This window comes from Leguminivora glycinivorella, chromosome 5 (assembly GCF_023078275.1).
Source record: "Leguminivora glycinivorella isolate SPB_JAAS2020 chromosome 5, LegGlyc_1.1, whole genome shotgun sequence".
NCBI classification, from domain to species: Eukaryota; Metazoa; Arthropoda; class Insecta; order Lepidoptera; family Tortricidae; genus Leguminivora; species Leguminivora glycinivorella.
Window position 1 is genome coordinate 7,077,751 of NC_062975.1, and position 18,490 is coordinate 7,096,240.

The 18,490-nt window shown below is 38.2% G+C and overlaps 2 protein-coding genes across 2 annotated transcripts in view; one reads left to right on the plus strand and one right to left on the minus strand.

Moving 5' to 3' along the window:
- Nucleotides 1-18,490, minus strand: part of LOC125226547 (calcium uniporter protein, mitochondrial) — a 141,606-nt gene that overhangs the window by 25,828 nt on the left and 97,288 nt on the right. The window lies entirely within an intron of this gene.
- LOC125226545 (uncharacterized protein DDB_G0283697) overlaps nucleotides 6,757-18,490 on the plus strand; it is a 104,687-nt gene continuing 92,953 nt past the window's right edge. The window contains exon 1 of the mRNA XM_048130536.1: nucleotides 6,757-6,902. Within this exon, the coding sequence (XP_047986493.1) occupies nucleotides 6,808-6,902 (95 nt within the window). The 5' untranslated portion in view covers nucleotides 6,757-6,807. The remainder of the gene's footprint in view (nucleotides 6,903-18,490) is intronic.

Below are 18,490 nucleotides of genomic sequence, written 5' to 3' on the forward strand. Positions count from 1 at the left end.
TATCACGCTCTAACAAGTATGTAAGTGCGAAAGTGACACATAATATGACAAGTGACAAAAACACGACTATGATACGACCACTGATTCATTGTTCTTGATACTTGCGATATATACATAAGCATCGACAGTTTGATGACACCACACAACACAAGCCTGCTGGGAGATAATTAACGCTTCAGCCGAATTATAATATGAATTGTGTGGTCGATTATAGCAATTACAAATTCTGTTTCATCAACCAATTGTTGTATAATATTTTAGGATTTTTTATATTTATATTTTTTACTTAAAACGTTACAGCGAATATTCAATTTAAAATCTTTCACAACTTTTCTCAGAAATCATTATTTCTCGCCCGTACTGAATATCCACATCGTAACATACACAACCTAAACGAGAAAAGTTTAGCTCGTTCCCCCTATAAGCCTACCAGGTTTATATTGAAATGTTACAAAACATGAGTTTTCATAATGCTCACATTCACTACACTTGACCTTTTTTAAGTAAAAATATTTGTCCATTCATTACATTACATAAGTAGGTATTATAAATTTAATTGCAGTGAACATTATCTAAAAATATTTTTTTTTTGTTTGAATAAGCCTACTACTCATAAGTTATATCAAAATAACCAGCATTTGTTTACATGTTAGCAGTTCGTAAAAAATAAACTGTCAAACAACTTTGTACAGTCAACAGACTAGGCCTTTTTAAATTAACTTCCCCGACGAATACACTGTCCCGACAATTCTATTCTATCCCGCCGCGGCTAGCTCTGGAGATAAATTGGTAGTTTTTGTCAAGCTACAAATGCAATCTGAGTTCGAACTTATAATAAATAAATAAATAAAAATCATTTATTTCGGACCACAAAATCCATACAAGGTTAATACTTAAACCTAATACTACCACTATGTTAATTTCCTTAGTGCCTAATTACTATACATATACTATTTTTCAAAATTGGCTAGGGAGAGGTGCAGGTTCGACCAGTGTTGCATATAGCGACTATCAAGCCGGCCCGCTATCGCACCCAGGATACCGTTGCTGCTGCCAAACACTCTGCTACGCGTTGCTGCGGCACGCTTTCTTAATGTGGCATAGAAACCGTCTACTTGAGCGTCCGCAAACATACCAGACGCGCTACAGAAGCGTGGCAGCCGCAACAGCACCCTGAAGGCGTTGTTATACTGGACCCGTAGAGCACTGATCGAGCTTTGCGAATAGTTAGCCCATAGGCTGCAAGTATACAGAGAAGTACAATAGGCTCTAAAAAGCGTTATTTTCACCTGCGCTGTGCATCCTCTGAACCTATGTGCTATCATATTCGCCCTTATCGCCAGCGCCCTACGCTCCCTATCTATGTCTGCGTCATCACGCAGATTTTCATTTACAATATGGCCAAGATACTTGACACAAGTCACTCTTTTAAGGGGTGTCCCATTCAGATACAATGGTGGTACAAAAGATGGACATTTTGACCCTGATTTAAAAACCATAAGTTCACTCTTGAGAGCATTATATTTGAGGCCATGATTACAAGCATATCTCTCACATACTTTAAGCAACATTTCAAGTCCACAAGGCGAGGGACTGAGCAACACCATGTCGTCCGCATAACTAATATTATTCATACAGACACCACTTATATGACAGCCGACATGCATGCTGCTCAGTTCCTCGATGAGCGCGTTGACGTACAGGTTGAAGAGCTTCGGAGATGATCTCCCGCCCTGTCTCACTCCGCATTCCAACCTGTACTCCTCCGACACTTCCTTGCCCCATCGGACAACATTAACTTGAGACAAGTACCAACTCCTAAGTATATGCAGGATGTCCTTCGGGACCCCGGACGTTTCTAACTTGGCCCACAGTAGATTGTAATTAACAAGATCAAACGCTTTGGAGAGGTCCAGGAAACATGCATATACAGGCGTCTTCCTATTGGTATAATATTCAACGGTGTGCTTGAGGCTAAGTATTGCGCTTTCAGTAGATAGTTTGGGTCGAAAACCAAACTGCGCATCACTGATCTGTATGTATCTATCTAACTCAGCATCGAGCACCGCATCAAACACCTTAGCCACGGCCGTTGCTAGAGAAATGGGCCTATAGTTGGCCAACTTAGCTATATCGCCTGTTTTATTTTTTACAATGGGAACAACCACAGTGCGAATCATATCAGGTGGTAGGTAAGCATGGCTGATACATAGTGAAAAGAGCATTGCAAGGACCCTGGGCAGATGGGGCCCGGCATGTTGCAGGTGCTCAATGCTAAGCCCATCATGCCCAGGGGACTTGCCGCCCTTCATATTCTGAATTATTTTAGTTATTTGATTTGCAGTAATTTTAGTCGTACACACAAACCCATGTGCCCTAACCACCTCACTGCTGATCTCAGTACTAAGGGCAGACTTGACAGAAAAATGATTCTTAAACAAATTAGCTATATTAACAGGATTGGTCTCATTATCAATACTCACAGAGAGCCCAGGCCTGTGATTTAATCTGTTTGTACATTTCCAAAAGTTGCGAAAATCATTTTTACCATGAAAAGAGGCCAGCCGGTCCATTTTAATTTGGTCCTGATGTTGCTGGCACCATTTTAATCTGGCTTTAAAAACTTTGCGACTCACAGACATGGAATCATACAACTGACCCGAACGGGGTTTCCCGCTAGCTACCCATATTTGAAATCTATGCCTGGCCTCTCTGTGAGCCTCACTCACATGTTTATTCCATCCCATAATTTGTTTATTCTTCCTATTACATGGTTTGTTACTACATGAAACAGAAGCAGAACTAAGGGCACAAATTATATCATTATACATCATAGAAATTACATCCTTATGAGAATTATTATTACTTTCATAACAACAGCTGTCAGCACACTCTCTAAGCTGTGTAGGGAAGTCAATAGCTTTTAACAATTCATTACATTTATTTTTATAATTAATAATATCATTTGGTTGTTTGTCACCCCAGAATACTTTAGACCTGTCAAAATTACAATTATATGTTTTATAGTGGGTCACATCCAAGTTGCATTCTATCACTAGAGGATAGTGGTCTGACCAGTAAACATTATACAAAACACACACTTTGGATATAGTAGACCAGGCCGCCTGAGTCACCACACAGTGGTCTAACCAGCGCTCACACCCATGACTGTCACACCTAGATTAACTAGCATACGAATAGGTATGCCTAAACAGGTGTCGACGAAAATACGCTAAATTTATTGTTATAAGTCAACCCTCACGCCGTCGTCTTACAATTGAAACTAATAAATGCAATGCTTAGGTATACCTCTCGTCGGCATATACCTCTATTTGAACGCCGTGCGGCACACGTGTGACCGATTTTAGTATGCAAAATTTTATTAAGATTACGGCGTTCAACGGGTAAGGTCGTTGGTTTTAATTATCAAAGTATTTCATGAAATACCCTAAAATATGACACACTGTTACACGGTACAGCTGTTTCGGTGATAAAAGAGGAAGACTTCGACACATTCGGGCATGCCAGGACTGCCAAGTCTTCATTGACATTGATGGCTCCATTCTGAGGAATCCACTTAAAGCCGGAGAATGCCCGTCGCGTGGCGAAATGAGCTTTTTTAATACGCTAGAGTATGTGCAATTTTGCAGGTGACAGCAATTTAATGCGAGTTGCTCGAGAAAAAATATTTTGAGCGATGTAGGTACCTAAATCACTTACGCGGCAAAATTCTCAATCCCAATTCCCAAATAACCTGCATTTTCGTACCTTAGCTGGCTTAGGTATTTCAATGACAATGATCATCACCTTTTGATATTTTATATTTAATTGTTAAATTGTCGATTGTTTTGAATTGACTAAATTACATCAAGTTTATACTTTTATAAGGCAGAACATTAATTGTGCTGATTGTGCATAATTATTAAAACAAACACAGTCAAGAGTGTCCATCTTTGGCCACGTCTTTGCCTTTGGCTAGTCTGTGGCCAAGAGGAAGCCCATTTATAATTAAAAAAAACATTTTCAAATATTCCTCTTCAAAAAATAGTTAATTAGTTAAGTGTAAGTGTCAGCGTGTCTCTTTAGCAAATTAGTTAAATTCTAGATGATTACATTAAGGAAAGCCTTAATGGATCGTCCGAGGCAAAGTTTTAGCTATGGTGAGCTACAGAGTCTGCAAATATTTGTTTTTCTCTTACCAAAGTATACAGACTGTCGAGCAACTAAAAAAGATCACTGTTTATCTGTATAATGAATGACATTTCAGTGCTTTTCAATGTCCAGTATTGTGTATTTAAACATTTCAAAACTGGAAAATTACTGCATTGGGTGAGATTTGAACTCACGGCATCTGGATGAAGATCGAGTTCAAGACTCACCCAAGGCATTAATTTATTAATTTTCCACTTCTAAGCTTCTGGCATCGCTTGCAGATTTAGAAGTCATCATTCGCCTGCCCTTATCCCTGCGGGTCGGCGCAGCATGTCTTCCGCTTCCATACCTCCCTATCGTCCGTCATCTCATCATTCACTTGCTTTCGCTTCATATCATCTCTCACACAATCTATCCACCTTTTCCTCGGTTTTCCCTCCCGTTACTTCCTTCCACATTCATTCGCAATGTTCTTTCTCGTCACATGACTTTCATGCCTAGGATTTAGAAGTAAATAACGAATTGCCGTCCGAAGAGTCATCGCCGGGCCCCTATGCCACGTTAGGTTTGGTTAGGATTTTCATTCACTAAATAAACTGAATAAAAAAATCTAACAATGGTACATGAAAGGAAATGTCGCTAAGTACTTAAGTGTTTTTGCTGCCATGCGATTTATCTCGCAAAGCTCCGTAACACCACTCGTCTGATAAGTGTTTGAAATGCTCTTTCAGTAAATATTTTAAGCGGATTTCACTTTTGTTTTCGCCTAAATATATCTCTTCAAGGTAAGATGTATACGGGTGTTTTCTTTGTATACCTACAAACTGAATGTAATATTCTAAAGGTTTGATTGAAAATTTATTGTAATACACGTTTGTAGATACAAAACAACGATGATAAAGCACATTCTTGTTTATTTTTGAGTTTTTGACTAGTCTATCAATTTTATAATTGGATTCGATCACTGAAGATGTTACTGCTGATGAACCGTAATAATTCCTGTTCAAAAATATATTGTCAGGCATTGTATGAAAGAGGACAGTCGCTTACGCTCCGTGGCGAACGAAACGCAACTCTGCTACTAAAATGGAAGAGTGATAGAGATAACTCAGATACCTACGCTACCGAGCGAGATTAATTGGCCACTTGTCTACTCCACGTGGGCATAAACCATATTACAGTCTGACCAAAAAGAGTAAAAATTAAAAAGTGGTATCGTAGTGTTGTCCCGTTTCACACATATTGATTTGAAAGGGATGACACTACAATGTTGCCACTTTTTAATTTCTACTATTTTTGGTCAGTCTGTACAGCTTGGCAAAGAGTAGAAATTGAAGTTTTTTATCATAGCAACACTTAACTGTTCACATTCAAAAGTGTCAAAATAGTTGCCACATGCAAAACGATTTACATAGACGGTGGCGCCCTATTATTTTCTACTTTTTTTTTTGCCAGGCTGTCAAGCATAAGCTTGGCAACTTCAAGGATAAGTACGACCTCGGTATGAAATCGGAAGTAGCGACTTGCAGACTTGCATTGTCCCGTGCCCATCGATCAGCGCCCCTTCCGCGGCGTTTTCCATTGGGAAAGCAGAGGCGTAATTAGTAGAAACGAGAGCGAAGCGATTTCCGAGGCGGAGCGGCAATTAGCGCCGGCGGTGCAAGCCGCAGGAGACTGCGAGTGTACGACGGATGCGCCAAATGGACATTTCTTAAGTCGTTCTCGAGTTCTTGTAGAGATATTAAGGATTTGACAAACAGACCGACGGGCGAACGGTTTATTTCTACTTAGAAAATCCGGTCTAGTGCCAGATACTTAGTTTAAATCGTGAAAAAATAAACATGAATTATTTATGATCAAAAAGTATACCCGTACCAGACAGGTTTACTTCGAAGTCGGATAAAAATGAAAAGCAATAGTGTCGTAGAAACATTCACAATCTTCAAATTATTTGTGATAGGTATCTACCCTATACTAGTAAAATGAATTCATTCGACACCAATAGTTAGAAAAAAAATAGGAAATCTTGGAGGGCTGCCTTTTCTAAACATGTTTTGTCGTCGTCAAGGGTCGTCAATTTAGTAGGTAGCATCTTCTACCACAAGAGACATGTAAGTACTTCAGCCATGTAGATAGAGAAAATAACGAAACATCGAAAGAAAAGATATCGAAACGTGCGTGTCGCAATAAAGTTCATAATATGCTTTCATGCATAAATAAATTATCCCATTTTGATTAAACTGTCTTCATATTTCACCATTAAAGTATGTGATTTAACAGTTTCTAGTCAGCTTCAAGCAACATCTTAATTTATGGATTTACATGATGAAAATGGCAAAAAAACTTGTCTGTCAACGTTATTATCGCTTCAGATCTCTCGGTACTTGCGCCAACAATTAAGAATGTAAGGCGGGCGCGGGCTGCGCTTGCGACGGTACGCTTCACATTCGCGTCGCGAACCGCCCGGGAACAACGCGGCGGAGAAAACCTCGACACCCTGATCTTTCTAACCCTTCAATTCCAAATTCAAAGTGACTTGAAAACTAAACTGTACACAGGCCGAAGAAGCTTATTTTTTTTGACACGGTGTTTTTGTTGCGTGGGTGTCGCAGGTGGCCTGTGTTAGTGACGGTGTGTGCTGTGGTATGGGGTAAGATGGGGGCGGGGCATAGTGCGGAGGTCGAGGGCGGCGCGTACGCATCCGACCCGCCGGCCCACGACCGCAGGAAAAGCTACAGCAGAAGGCGAAGGTAAGTTTAAATATAACCGTTATAACATGAAATAGCATGAAAAGACAAATAACTGAAATAACTCAAGCCTGCGCATTATACTTGGATAAAATTCATCTCTCAGATTTAGCGCTTTTGCTATGTAAGTCGCGTTATCTCTACACACTTACACAAACAAAAAAGATACAGACGCTTATATCTGAAGACGCTTTTATGCTCATAATATTACAGTCGTGTTCAAATATTTTTGCTCAAGAGTGCAGTGTAGATGTATTTGACTGAAGGCGACTAAATTAAGAAAAATGTAATACGGCAGATGTTCATTTCAGATTTTCAAGCAATGCTTCTCAATTGAATCATAATGACGCAATACTCGTGTAGTTAATCTTCGAGATACTTACTTATTGACCTCTACTATGACTTCATGATTAATAGCTGCATGAAGCATCATAATTCATGTTAAGTTTAAGGGCTACGAATTGATATGCCAAGTTTCCAGGGCAGTCTGTTGACAATATACACAGCCAATAAACACAGGAGGCATATGTAAAGACTGTACACAGACATACATACAGTCATGATGCCTGTTGTGAGGAGGGATAGTTTTCTAACACAGATTTCCACTTTCAACGATCAGGCCATTCCTTTTCCGGTAACCTTATTTTCATAATCATTACAATTGACCGCGGCGTTGCAATGCCAAAATCAACCCGGACTCATAATGTAAAAAACAGCACTTGATAAATATCGAGAAAACTATAAATGAGTATTTAGGGGAATTCCGTGACTGGTTAAAATAATCAAACAGCTGATTTTCACGTAAAATTACCATACAGATAAAAATGTACCTTTCGCCAACCGATTACATTAAGAAAGTAGCATAATGCGCAGTGTCGATCGACACAGATTACCCCGCTGGCCGCTGCGCATAACAATGACAAGAAACGTGGAGCGTCTGCCGTGACGACTCCGTATGTTTTCACTTTGAAGAAATAGCTTTCGACCGTTATGTATTATGTATCTTTACTAAACTAAATGTAACCGTGTTCGGAAAAGGGGCGTTAGATGAGCGGTCAGCTGTTGAAAATTCGATAAGTACCTAACTTTTCCATGTCTGAAAACTGAAGTTAACTTTATGCGGACTCCAACCTTCTCCACTTTTTTATACACGTCGAAAACATGACTGTGAAGGCAAGAACAAGGAAATCGATTAATATATTCGAAATGTGATGCTGGCGGAGAATGCTACATACCGGGCCGACGCACAAACGAATCAATACTTAATCAGCTGAAACGGGAAGTCAAGAATCGTGGAATGTATTGGACCCCATACATTTCACGACTCGAATTTCCGAACAGACTCTATGATTTGCACACAGTACAGACCCTTTAGTACCTACAGATTTTTCAAATACGGTGCTAGACGGGAAAATATTCTGGAGTCACAGTCAAGTGAGTCAAGGCATATAGCATATGTAGGACCTAAAACTCAGGCTTGCCTGCAAATACAGGAGGATAAGAGTATGTATCTATGCATATCTACATGATATCGTTAGTTTGTCATAGGTTCGTCATAGTAGTTTTAAATAAGTATATAGTCAAGTATAGGTATCTTTTTTTTACCTTATTATTTATGAATATAATATATATCTAATGAAATAATATAATACACGCGGATAACATGAACATCATGCACGCGATATTAATATTTATTTATCTACTATAAAAATGTAATTAAACTATAAAATCACTTCACGTAGCATTATGTACCGCATTTAATTTGTGTCCCTCTTACGGTAGCTGACTCGTTAGAGAAAGAAAGAAGCCACGAATATCTGAAGAGCGTTGGATTCTTGAGAACATTGATTGAATGTTCTCACGCGTTACATAAATTGGGTTGCTATTTTATTGCAGTTTCCGTGTGCGATAAATATTGCGTTCACGTATTTCTATTTTTAAAGATTTTCATTGAACCCTAAAACCACCAGATATCATTCATAAAAATGTTTTATCTCCATGCGTTTGTTTATCCCTATGTCAGGTGTACGTCAAAAAGTGTACGATAAGCGGCTCATCGGGTCACAAAATGTTACAAAGGCCATTTTTATTTCACGTTTACGACTTGAGAAAGACCATGAAATTGTCTGAAAAAGGGATGAACAAAAGTGGGCTCATTTAGATCTTTTTGGTCAGCAATAAAAACTACCGTTCAAGAACATATAACTTGGATATTTGGTGGGGTACTTGTCCTGTCCCAGACCATATTGATAGTCACGCATATGCTTTCAGTAACTGTGGAATGTTCTGTGCGGAAGAAAAGAGTTATCCCAACATTCCTAACATTTCGCAACTCTTTCTTTTTTTTAGCATTGCTTTACCAGCTATTATTTTTAACCGAATAATAAACCATCGAAAAATATCAATTAGGTACCTAAGTGGCTAATGATAAACGGCAAACCGGTAGAATTAACACGTTCGCTGCGGCAAGCCAAAACCTTAACCCAAAATCTAGTGCGTTACGAGGCCCAATCCGCCCCGTAATAGTTTACACCGTAGTGCGTTACGGGTATAAAAGTGCCCCGTACGCCTAAGTCTGTTAAAAATGCTGTAAATTCCTGAAATATTAGATTTTCCAATATTTTTTTCGACTAACTGTAAGAGTATGAAATTTCCTACGTCTCATTATCCCCGCACGTGGATACGATAAAAACTCACAAAATCATATAGGAAAGAAAATACGGGGTTATTTTATCCCCGTATCGCACTAAAATTAAAAAAATACGGGTCTTAGTACACCCCGTAACGCATGTAATATATTAAGGTCGATAAATTAGTAGTGATGGGAAATAAAAATATCGATGTATATGCTGTATTAATAAAAAAAATACACATCAAAAATATGATACTTCGCACTCTTGTATTTTTGTGAAAGTAGTTAATATAATTAAGTAACAAAGATACATAAAATAAGATAAACCACCACCGTTTTTACATATTAAAAACATATATTTAATTACCTGCCTGTAATTAGATGTCAATTTGTGGTGATTTTGACGTTTATTGTGTGGGATAACCTTTGTTTTTGGAATATAGTAGTTCTAACGTGTGGTTCGAGCGCTTCATTTTTAATTTGCCGATAACAAGTATTTCAGTAAGCACTGCACTAGCGATACTGTGCCCACAACCCCGTACGGGCCAGCAAATCCTTTTACGGGGTTCACGGAGACCCGTATCGCACTAGAAGGTAATTTTTGTCCCCTGGTCGGTACGGGGTTCCTGAGACCCCGTATATAATTAATATATCAATAAATAATACTTTTGAACAGAAATCCAAATGTATATTTGTCATTTTCGTAGTTGTAAAAATGACCAAAATACAGCTTCCGCACCAGCGGAGTGAACACGATTTTTCTCACCCGCACTGAGTGATGACAGTGTACGGGGTTCAAAAACCCCCGTAACGCAGTGAACGTGTTAAAACATTTTGCTGCCTCAACAGTATGATTTGGTTACTAAAGTGTAAAGTCAAGATCGACTTCTCCAGTTCTGGGCACAATATTGCTGCAATAATAGTTTTCTGCGTGTTGCCCCGTTTAACAAGTGAGTTTGGAAACAGTTGCATTCTTTTCAAAGCTTTTATTTATCGTGATAGAGATTATCTCAGTAGACTATTATTAAATTACTTAACTGCGTTGGCGCTACTGTAATTGATACAAAGTTAGAAAATCTAAACAAGAGTAATTTGGGTTTATGGCACATGAATCTAATAAAACAGCGGATTTGCCCAACAAAACGCCTTCAAATTTCCTAACAATAAATAAGGCGAGTTTATAAATTTCAAGTTTTAATTGGGTTCCGTAAAATAGGATCACATAATTTTAAATCAAATTTCAAAAGTACTAAGGTACAAACCAAGGTTTCAGTTTTATCAGTATCCAACTATCCAGCGATGTCAATGACAATATTTCACACGCTTGGACTTCGCCGGATACCGAAGGAAGTTAGGAACATTTTGCAGTTTCATCCATAGTTCAAATCGAGAGAACTTTTAACACTTTTGATATATTTTTCTGTTATAAATTTCAACGTCAAAAGTATTGTTCCCAAAGTAGAAAATGTTAGATACTCATTCTATTTGTACTTATAACGAAATTCGAATAATTATTTGAGGTATTTCCTGTCGGAGGCCAAGATCCACTTCAAGTCGTTGCGCCACAGCAATGCAGACGAGTAAGTAGCCATTATTGGGATATTCATATTCATTTATTAAGATGCAGAAAAGACAAATTCATTTGTTTGGAAAAGTATTACCTAGCAAGGGCTCTAAACTGTTGAATTTTGCAAAAATATCTGTTACGATTTGCGACGTTAGTGCATGTTCATCAATCATGACCAAATTAAACTTAATAGTAACAATGTGCTGTAAAAATTACCACACAACTCGATATTCAACCACAAAATAAATTAGTGAATTAATGTGCTGTAAAGACTCCACAGGTTTAAATCTCTAAGGGGCTTCTAGATTTTAAACCTAGTCAGACCTATGCCAAAATACCATGAATACGAATCGACTAAGATTTATTTTGCAAACTTAGAGAATTCGTTATTTGTGTAAAAACACTGAAGCTTCAAAATAATCCAAAAGTCCTTTTCTCCAGCTGCTTCTAGTAATAAATACAACGCGGAAGCTGCAGCAAGCGCTGCATTAATGTGATGCTTAAGTACCTATACAAATATCGAGATTTGAAATCCAAGTCTTTACTTATTTCGAACTGTTTGTAGCAAATTTAAATGTCTAAATCCAGTGTTCGTTCTTTGAACTGTTAATATGTATGTAATTTTGCACGCTGTCTACTGTTGCGGCATTCTTTCTTGGACATTATGTAAACAGATGCGTATTTAGTCACTTAAACGTAATATCAAAATGGATCGATATACATACAGTATTTATCTGAGCGAAAAGCAAACACGCGTTATGTTACGAGTTTCTTACATTTTTGTCGTGTGAAGCAGAATTTTTCTATGGAAGTATCAATATTTTTTTTGCGATTTCAGTCTTGGTCCATAGCAACATTTATTCAGTGTGACCTAAACATTAAAGGGGTTTAAATGTTATCTCGTCGTTCAGATACATACTGTATATTAGGTACCTATAAGACATTTAAAGAGAAGGGATTGTCACTATCTTACATAATATAGCCAACAGATTTTTATAACCTAACATTCAAGATTATATCGCGTGTATATTACGGAACAATGTTCGTTTGTACCAAGAGAAACGTTACAATAGAACGGATGGTTAATAGATTAATGAACAAGAATTTTAACCGCAATTTCCAAACAACCAAACACTAATTAAACACAATTATTACACTGATCAAAACCAGGCCATTTTGGTGTAAAGACGGCGTAGACTTAAATCTTAGTCTGAAGCCATAATTCTTGTCGAAGAATTGATTAAACTGAGAAGACAAACCAAGCGGTAGCGGACGAACTAGAGCATATCACTAACTGGATGCGATACAGCTGGAACTCCGTTATTGGCTTTTTTACACAGCATGGAGGATGCTGGCCGGCCATAATTGCCAATTAAATAATACCATGTTTATGTAATAGCCGGCTTGTTTACCGGCCAACATGCGTAAACGATTTTATTATGCGGAAGATACGACATATATGGCAGCGGGTGAAAAAAATCACCGCCTTGTAAGGCTTAGAATGTTGGCGCAATGATGCATGAAGTCATTGTCCTAAAATGAAACAGAAGTCATACACTAAAGAAAGAATGAAGAAATATAGGCACAAGAGTGTAACTATTTCAAATGAATCAGATATACATTTCATTAATTTGTTCTCGGGGGCATTCACTCGCTAACTGCTTCCGTGCGCGCAATAGAAACGTGACAGCTCTAACGGCCTTTTGCACCTAATTTTTTGTCACCTGCTTGCGCCTTTTGGAAACACTTTGATGGTCTACCTACATACTGAGGCTTAAACTACATTATTAAGTAAACCCATAATTAAATTAATTATAGAATGCTAATCCTTTCGACATTGAAGCGCAGGTACATAATTGAACCTAATCCACGCAACATGCACGCCAACGCAACTCTTAATTGTGTGATGTCAGATTACTAATACTTTGCTAGTACAAAGGAATGCCGGCGCTTATGAAACCCTTTACCAGGCTTATACTGTGGTTCGCACTTAGCAACCCTTTCAACTTTGATATTGTGTATCGAATTCCTGAAAACCCTCTCACCTCAAAATAGTCAGCTTAATACGACAGAGTGCTGAAAATTGATTCCATCCTGCCTAACCGTTTGTCAGCAGAGCTAGCCATGCGGTGAAGCCAGTCCGTCGGTGTAGTCTTACCAAACGTCAACAATTTCGGCCGTCAGTCAGGAAAGCGGGTAGCTATGGATTCTAGTTTCAGCGTTTTGCGCCAGTCTTGTCCTACGTAACCTAAGTCATCGTCCATCTTACTTTTTACATTATTTATCTTATAAATGTCCATCTTGAAAAAAACTGATATGGTTTTTTTTAATAATCAACACTGAAACATTAATTATTTCATAAATAATATAACCCTCCACAAAATTTGAAACAACATTAAAATAGCCACATTTACCGCTCTCCCTAAAGTTTGTAAATTACTAAGCAATTCCAGTAACTTTCCGGAAATAGAGATGCGAATATTAATTCTGCCTCTACTTAAGTGGAATGGTTGTGTAATGGTAATGGCGGAAGCGTATATATTTACACGACTGCCCAAAAAAGAATACATTGTGTTACCTAACTTCGCCTATATCTTCGCTATATCACTGTTTATTTTAATGATACTGCACATTACATACTTAAGTCACAGTATAATAAAGAGCACTATAAGTACAGTATGGCCACTCCCGCTCCCCGCTGAAAGTGCCGCCCACCCGCTCTCGGTTACCTCACAGTTACCGCATGTCAAACACGCGTCGACCTGTCATATCTCACTCATACTCGTATCATGTATGAACAGAAGCATGGTACGCGTTCATCTACACGAGCTTAAGACTGTGTGCGTAGGAACGCGAAATTAATTCTCGCAACAACCATGCTACTAAATTGAGAATTCTTAGTTACTCTTCCAACCATGTAGAATATATATCAATTTTATAGCATAAATCACTCAATTTTCAGTTAATCGACCACCGTCACGATACCTAAACATTAACCGCAAATATTTTATTAAATAAAATAATAATCACTGTTTCCAGCCAGCATCGTTCATCGAGGTAACAATTTTGTTTTTCTTAATACACATTATTAATTTCAAATACAAAACAACTAAATTACAAATATTAGTATAAAATCGGCACCAGTTAATGCGATAACTAAATTATACTTATTATTACAATAAAATGTCAGCAAATATCTCGGACATTGTGAAATACTTCAATTAATAATATGTGTAAGACCAAGATTTTCACGATTATTGCTCATCGAGCGATTAGCAATTTAAATGGCGGTCAGGGAGAAAAATTTTAATAGGTGTTTTTACGCGAACGCAAGCGGCGGCGCAGATCGCCTCCGCGCAAGCTGATAACCGGCGCGTGCGCCACTGCCAGCGGACAAGTTTACCCGAGGCTTTATACATTCTGGGGTGTGAGAATTTGAGAATATGGTGTTGCAAAATTAAAAACTTCCCAAATCGGTTAAAAACTATCACAATACGTTATCAAAAGTATCATGGTGCTTGCATTGACTTGGATGCGGCAGAAGGCCTCAAACGCTACAGATACGCTAAGTAAATGGAAACGAGGGGGTCGTGGGAACTAAGGGCGCGCGGCTAATAAGAAAACTTCACGATGCGGCTCAGAGACAACATAAAAAAATTCGAGGAATGTCTTTGCAAAAAGGCTTATTTTCTATGTCAACAGGTTTTTTTTAATGTTTTCATAGAGAAATACCCCTGTTGATGAAGAGAAATAAGCCATTGTGAAAATACTCTCCCCACTTAATAAGCAATACAAAAGTAATTTAGAAGCTATATTATCTGATGTTTATGACTCATGAGCTCATGACCCAACGGCATTTCACCCGCTAACACAGGGCCGCGCCGTGCGCGGGCGCTGGACGCGTAAAAACGCGCTCAGCGGACCGTGCGCCGCTCTCGCGTTTCTCCACACTACATATTTCTCGATGACACACTACTCCAAACGGCGTCACGCCACCTCAACTACGCAACACTAAATTGCTAGTTTATAAGAAAATCACGCATTAAAGGCTAATATTAACGTTCACCCGTTATCTTACGAGATCTTTAATGAAAACGAAAAGAATGGAATTGCAGCATCAATTAGGATTGAGTCTGGCAGTTAAGTCTCGTTCGATCTATTAGTATTAAGCGAGTCTGCTTTACGGCTTCTATAACTTCAAACTTTTATGTAAAGCTGTTTTATAATTTCCATTAGGCAAACCAGTAATAATGAGAAATATCCTGGAAACCAGGAAGCGTCACGTCCATTTCACGGAAACGAGTGTAACCGCAAAATCCGCTATCAGATCATTATGGCCCCATATTAATACGAAATGCGGCTGCGGTACTGTCGGGAACAGGTGACAGGGGGCCTTATTCGACGCATATAAACGTTTCGTTCTTGGTTCGTTTCCATGACGAAACCTTTGAAGAATGCAGAATTAGGTAGGTAGTCTTTTTTCAGCAAAATACCCTATCTATTTCCTTTCATGGCTCATAGTCTTAGGAGTTAGGACGCCCTGTTTAAAGTCTTGATCCGAACAACTAACTGTACAACCAAAAAATATTTATTGTAAAAATATTGTAACTCAAATGAACTTTGTTTCATTATTACTACACATCATACAATCATCCCATAAAGGGGTAGGCAGAGCACATGAAACTAGTGAAATTACTATACGGTTTATACATTTTATAGTTTGGTTTGTTAAGACACTGGTCACCTAAAACTATGGATTGCAAATGTCTAATTATGACCCTTGTCCACGACAACTCGCGATTTCATCTCTCGCGAATCGTCAGTTTTGGCAAGTCGAATAAAGCTCCAGGAGGGAGAGACGTTCAAAGCGCTCCATTTTCTGCCGCCTCTTCACAAACTCGAGCCGAATAATTATATTTTGCTTGCCTAGGCTTCAAAGTTTCCCAGACAGCTTAATACGCTTATCTGACATCAGATAAGCCGCAATATAAATGAGGCATCAAAAATCTATACATACGAAATTGCTCCTGGCGGGACTTCGCGATCTACTTGCAGATAAGGGAAGATTGCAAATCAGCCGATATAGATATTTTCGTGGTATCAATGTTTACTAATTTAAAAAAACTATAGTTCTGAAACAGAACTTAAAAAAAACTTTTAAAGCGCAAGGTACTGCGGTCGACGCAATGTTGAAACGTTATCATTTTCCCCAAATTCCATTTTCCGTCCATCGTATGCGTTGAACGCATACAACGATCGCGCCATTAAGTAGATATGTCGCTCTTTACCTTATTATCTTGAAATGTCAACTTTGGAATGGTGGTACGTGTTAAAGTTACCGCAGCTATCTTCAATGAGCTCAGAACACGGAGTGAAGTTCTCTTAACAATGAGGGATCATAAACAAACTGAAGTTTCGAAGATCGCTGGAGGCTACGTTCCGGGAGCTATCTTTATGCACGTACCATTAAAATATACAGGGTTTAATCACTTGTAATAATTTACTGTTGAAATCATCTGCCCCGTATGTGCCCCAGAATTGCTAAAATAAAATGAACCGTCCCAAATCTCAGGGTTAATGTGAGGGGCAGTAATTTTTTCTCGCGATATCGGCGTTGCTCTCATCGTAAAAGTTGCTTATTATCATCATCCTCCTTGCGTTATCCCGTCATTTGCAACGGCTCATGGGAGCCTGGGGTCCGCTTTGACAACTAATCCCAAGATTTGGCATTAAAGTTGATCATTACGATGTATATAATCCTGTAAAAAATTGCAGATTAAATAAGCAATTTGTATCGGCGAGAGAAAAGCCACCGTTTCCTTTAAATTCCAAATTAAAACTGTGGTAAAGATTTAAACATCCATTGCAGTAAAATGCAGTGGTCAGGCGATTTACCACTGCAATCTGTGTACAAAGGATTGTAAAGCATTGTAGTGAGATTTATGGGACTTCGCGAACCGCGTATTGGGGTCAAGTGGGACCGCTCGTTATCGCCGGCGGTATGAGTGCGAGGATCGACGGTTCTCATCCCAGTGTAGTGCATATGACAAGTGCCAAAACACAAGATCGAAGTTCTGAATGTATAGAGCGTTAAATGATAACATGACGAATGATTGACTTTTATTAATACGCTAAAAACAAAAAATAACCTTTAATTTAAATTCTAATAGTTTTATTTTGTGGATTAGATGAACTGTCTACAATACTATTTCTTTTCCTAGAAATAAATTAAATTTGGTCTTAGTGTTAGCTGGCTCGTAATCAGCTGAGTTGATTCAGTCAGGACGTCGAAAAATACTATTAAATTTGATAAATGCATATGCCCAGTAACCTTCTTTGCCCAAAAGCGCTAGCCTTCAGAAAAGTTTCATATATCGACTTGGAAATATCGACCCGTTACTAGATGACCGAGCGGCCCAAGCATCTGCCACGTAAACAAAATACCCGAATGCATATCCTCAGTCCCTTAACCTCTGCCTATTTCTGATAATTCAGTCGAATTAGATGCACCTGCAAATGCCTAAACTTCTATGGGATGGCCCATGGGATCTTACGCAAATCTATATCAACATTAACATTTTCCAATGTCGCTGATTACACGAGTATGTAGTGACATTGAACTGGGTATCTGTCATGTCCTGCGAATAACAGAAATCTCTTTTACAGCAAAACACCAGTAATTTAAAATACATACAACTCTTTCATAAGCAAAACTAATAGTAAGTGTAAACGGTAAATCGTTTATCGAACACCTTTTAAGCTATCTGCTGTCGTTATAAATAAAGGCATCGCTCCGGCAAACTACTTGTATTTGCACGTAAAACAAATAAAACGGAGAGACCGTTTTATAGACGCTCGCAATATTTAAATATTTATAACAGTGAAACGTTTCGTTCTAGCGAAAAGCTATGGCAGTTTTTTAAGAAACTTGTCTAATAAATCCGCTATAAAATAATCAGCGGACGTACAGTTACCGGCATAAAGAAGTGATGATTTCTCTACCTTGTCGCTTTTAATCGTTTGTCAATTTCGTATGACATTTCAAACAAGATGTTAATATGACAACTTGACAAGGTACATAAATCATCACATATTTATGCCGGTGACTGTACCACGGTCGTGTTTTTGTCACTTTCACACTTAAAATACGTACTTGTTAGAATGTGACAGATATGATGACAAATGCTAGACAGCCATCCATGTTCGAAAGAAAGGCTAATAATAAACGAAAACATAAAATGGCATAAACATGTTTTCAGTTTATGTTCAAATTCTTATCTTGCACTGTACAACATAACTTATCGCAGCGAATACTTAACTACTGTTCTTTTTTTTTAAATTAATGGAGCTTTTAAGCATAGGTACATTTATAAATGCTTTTATTTGTTTAAT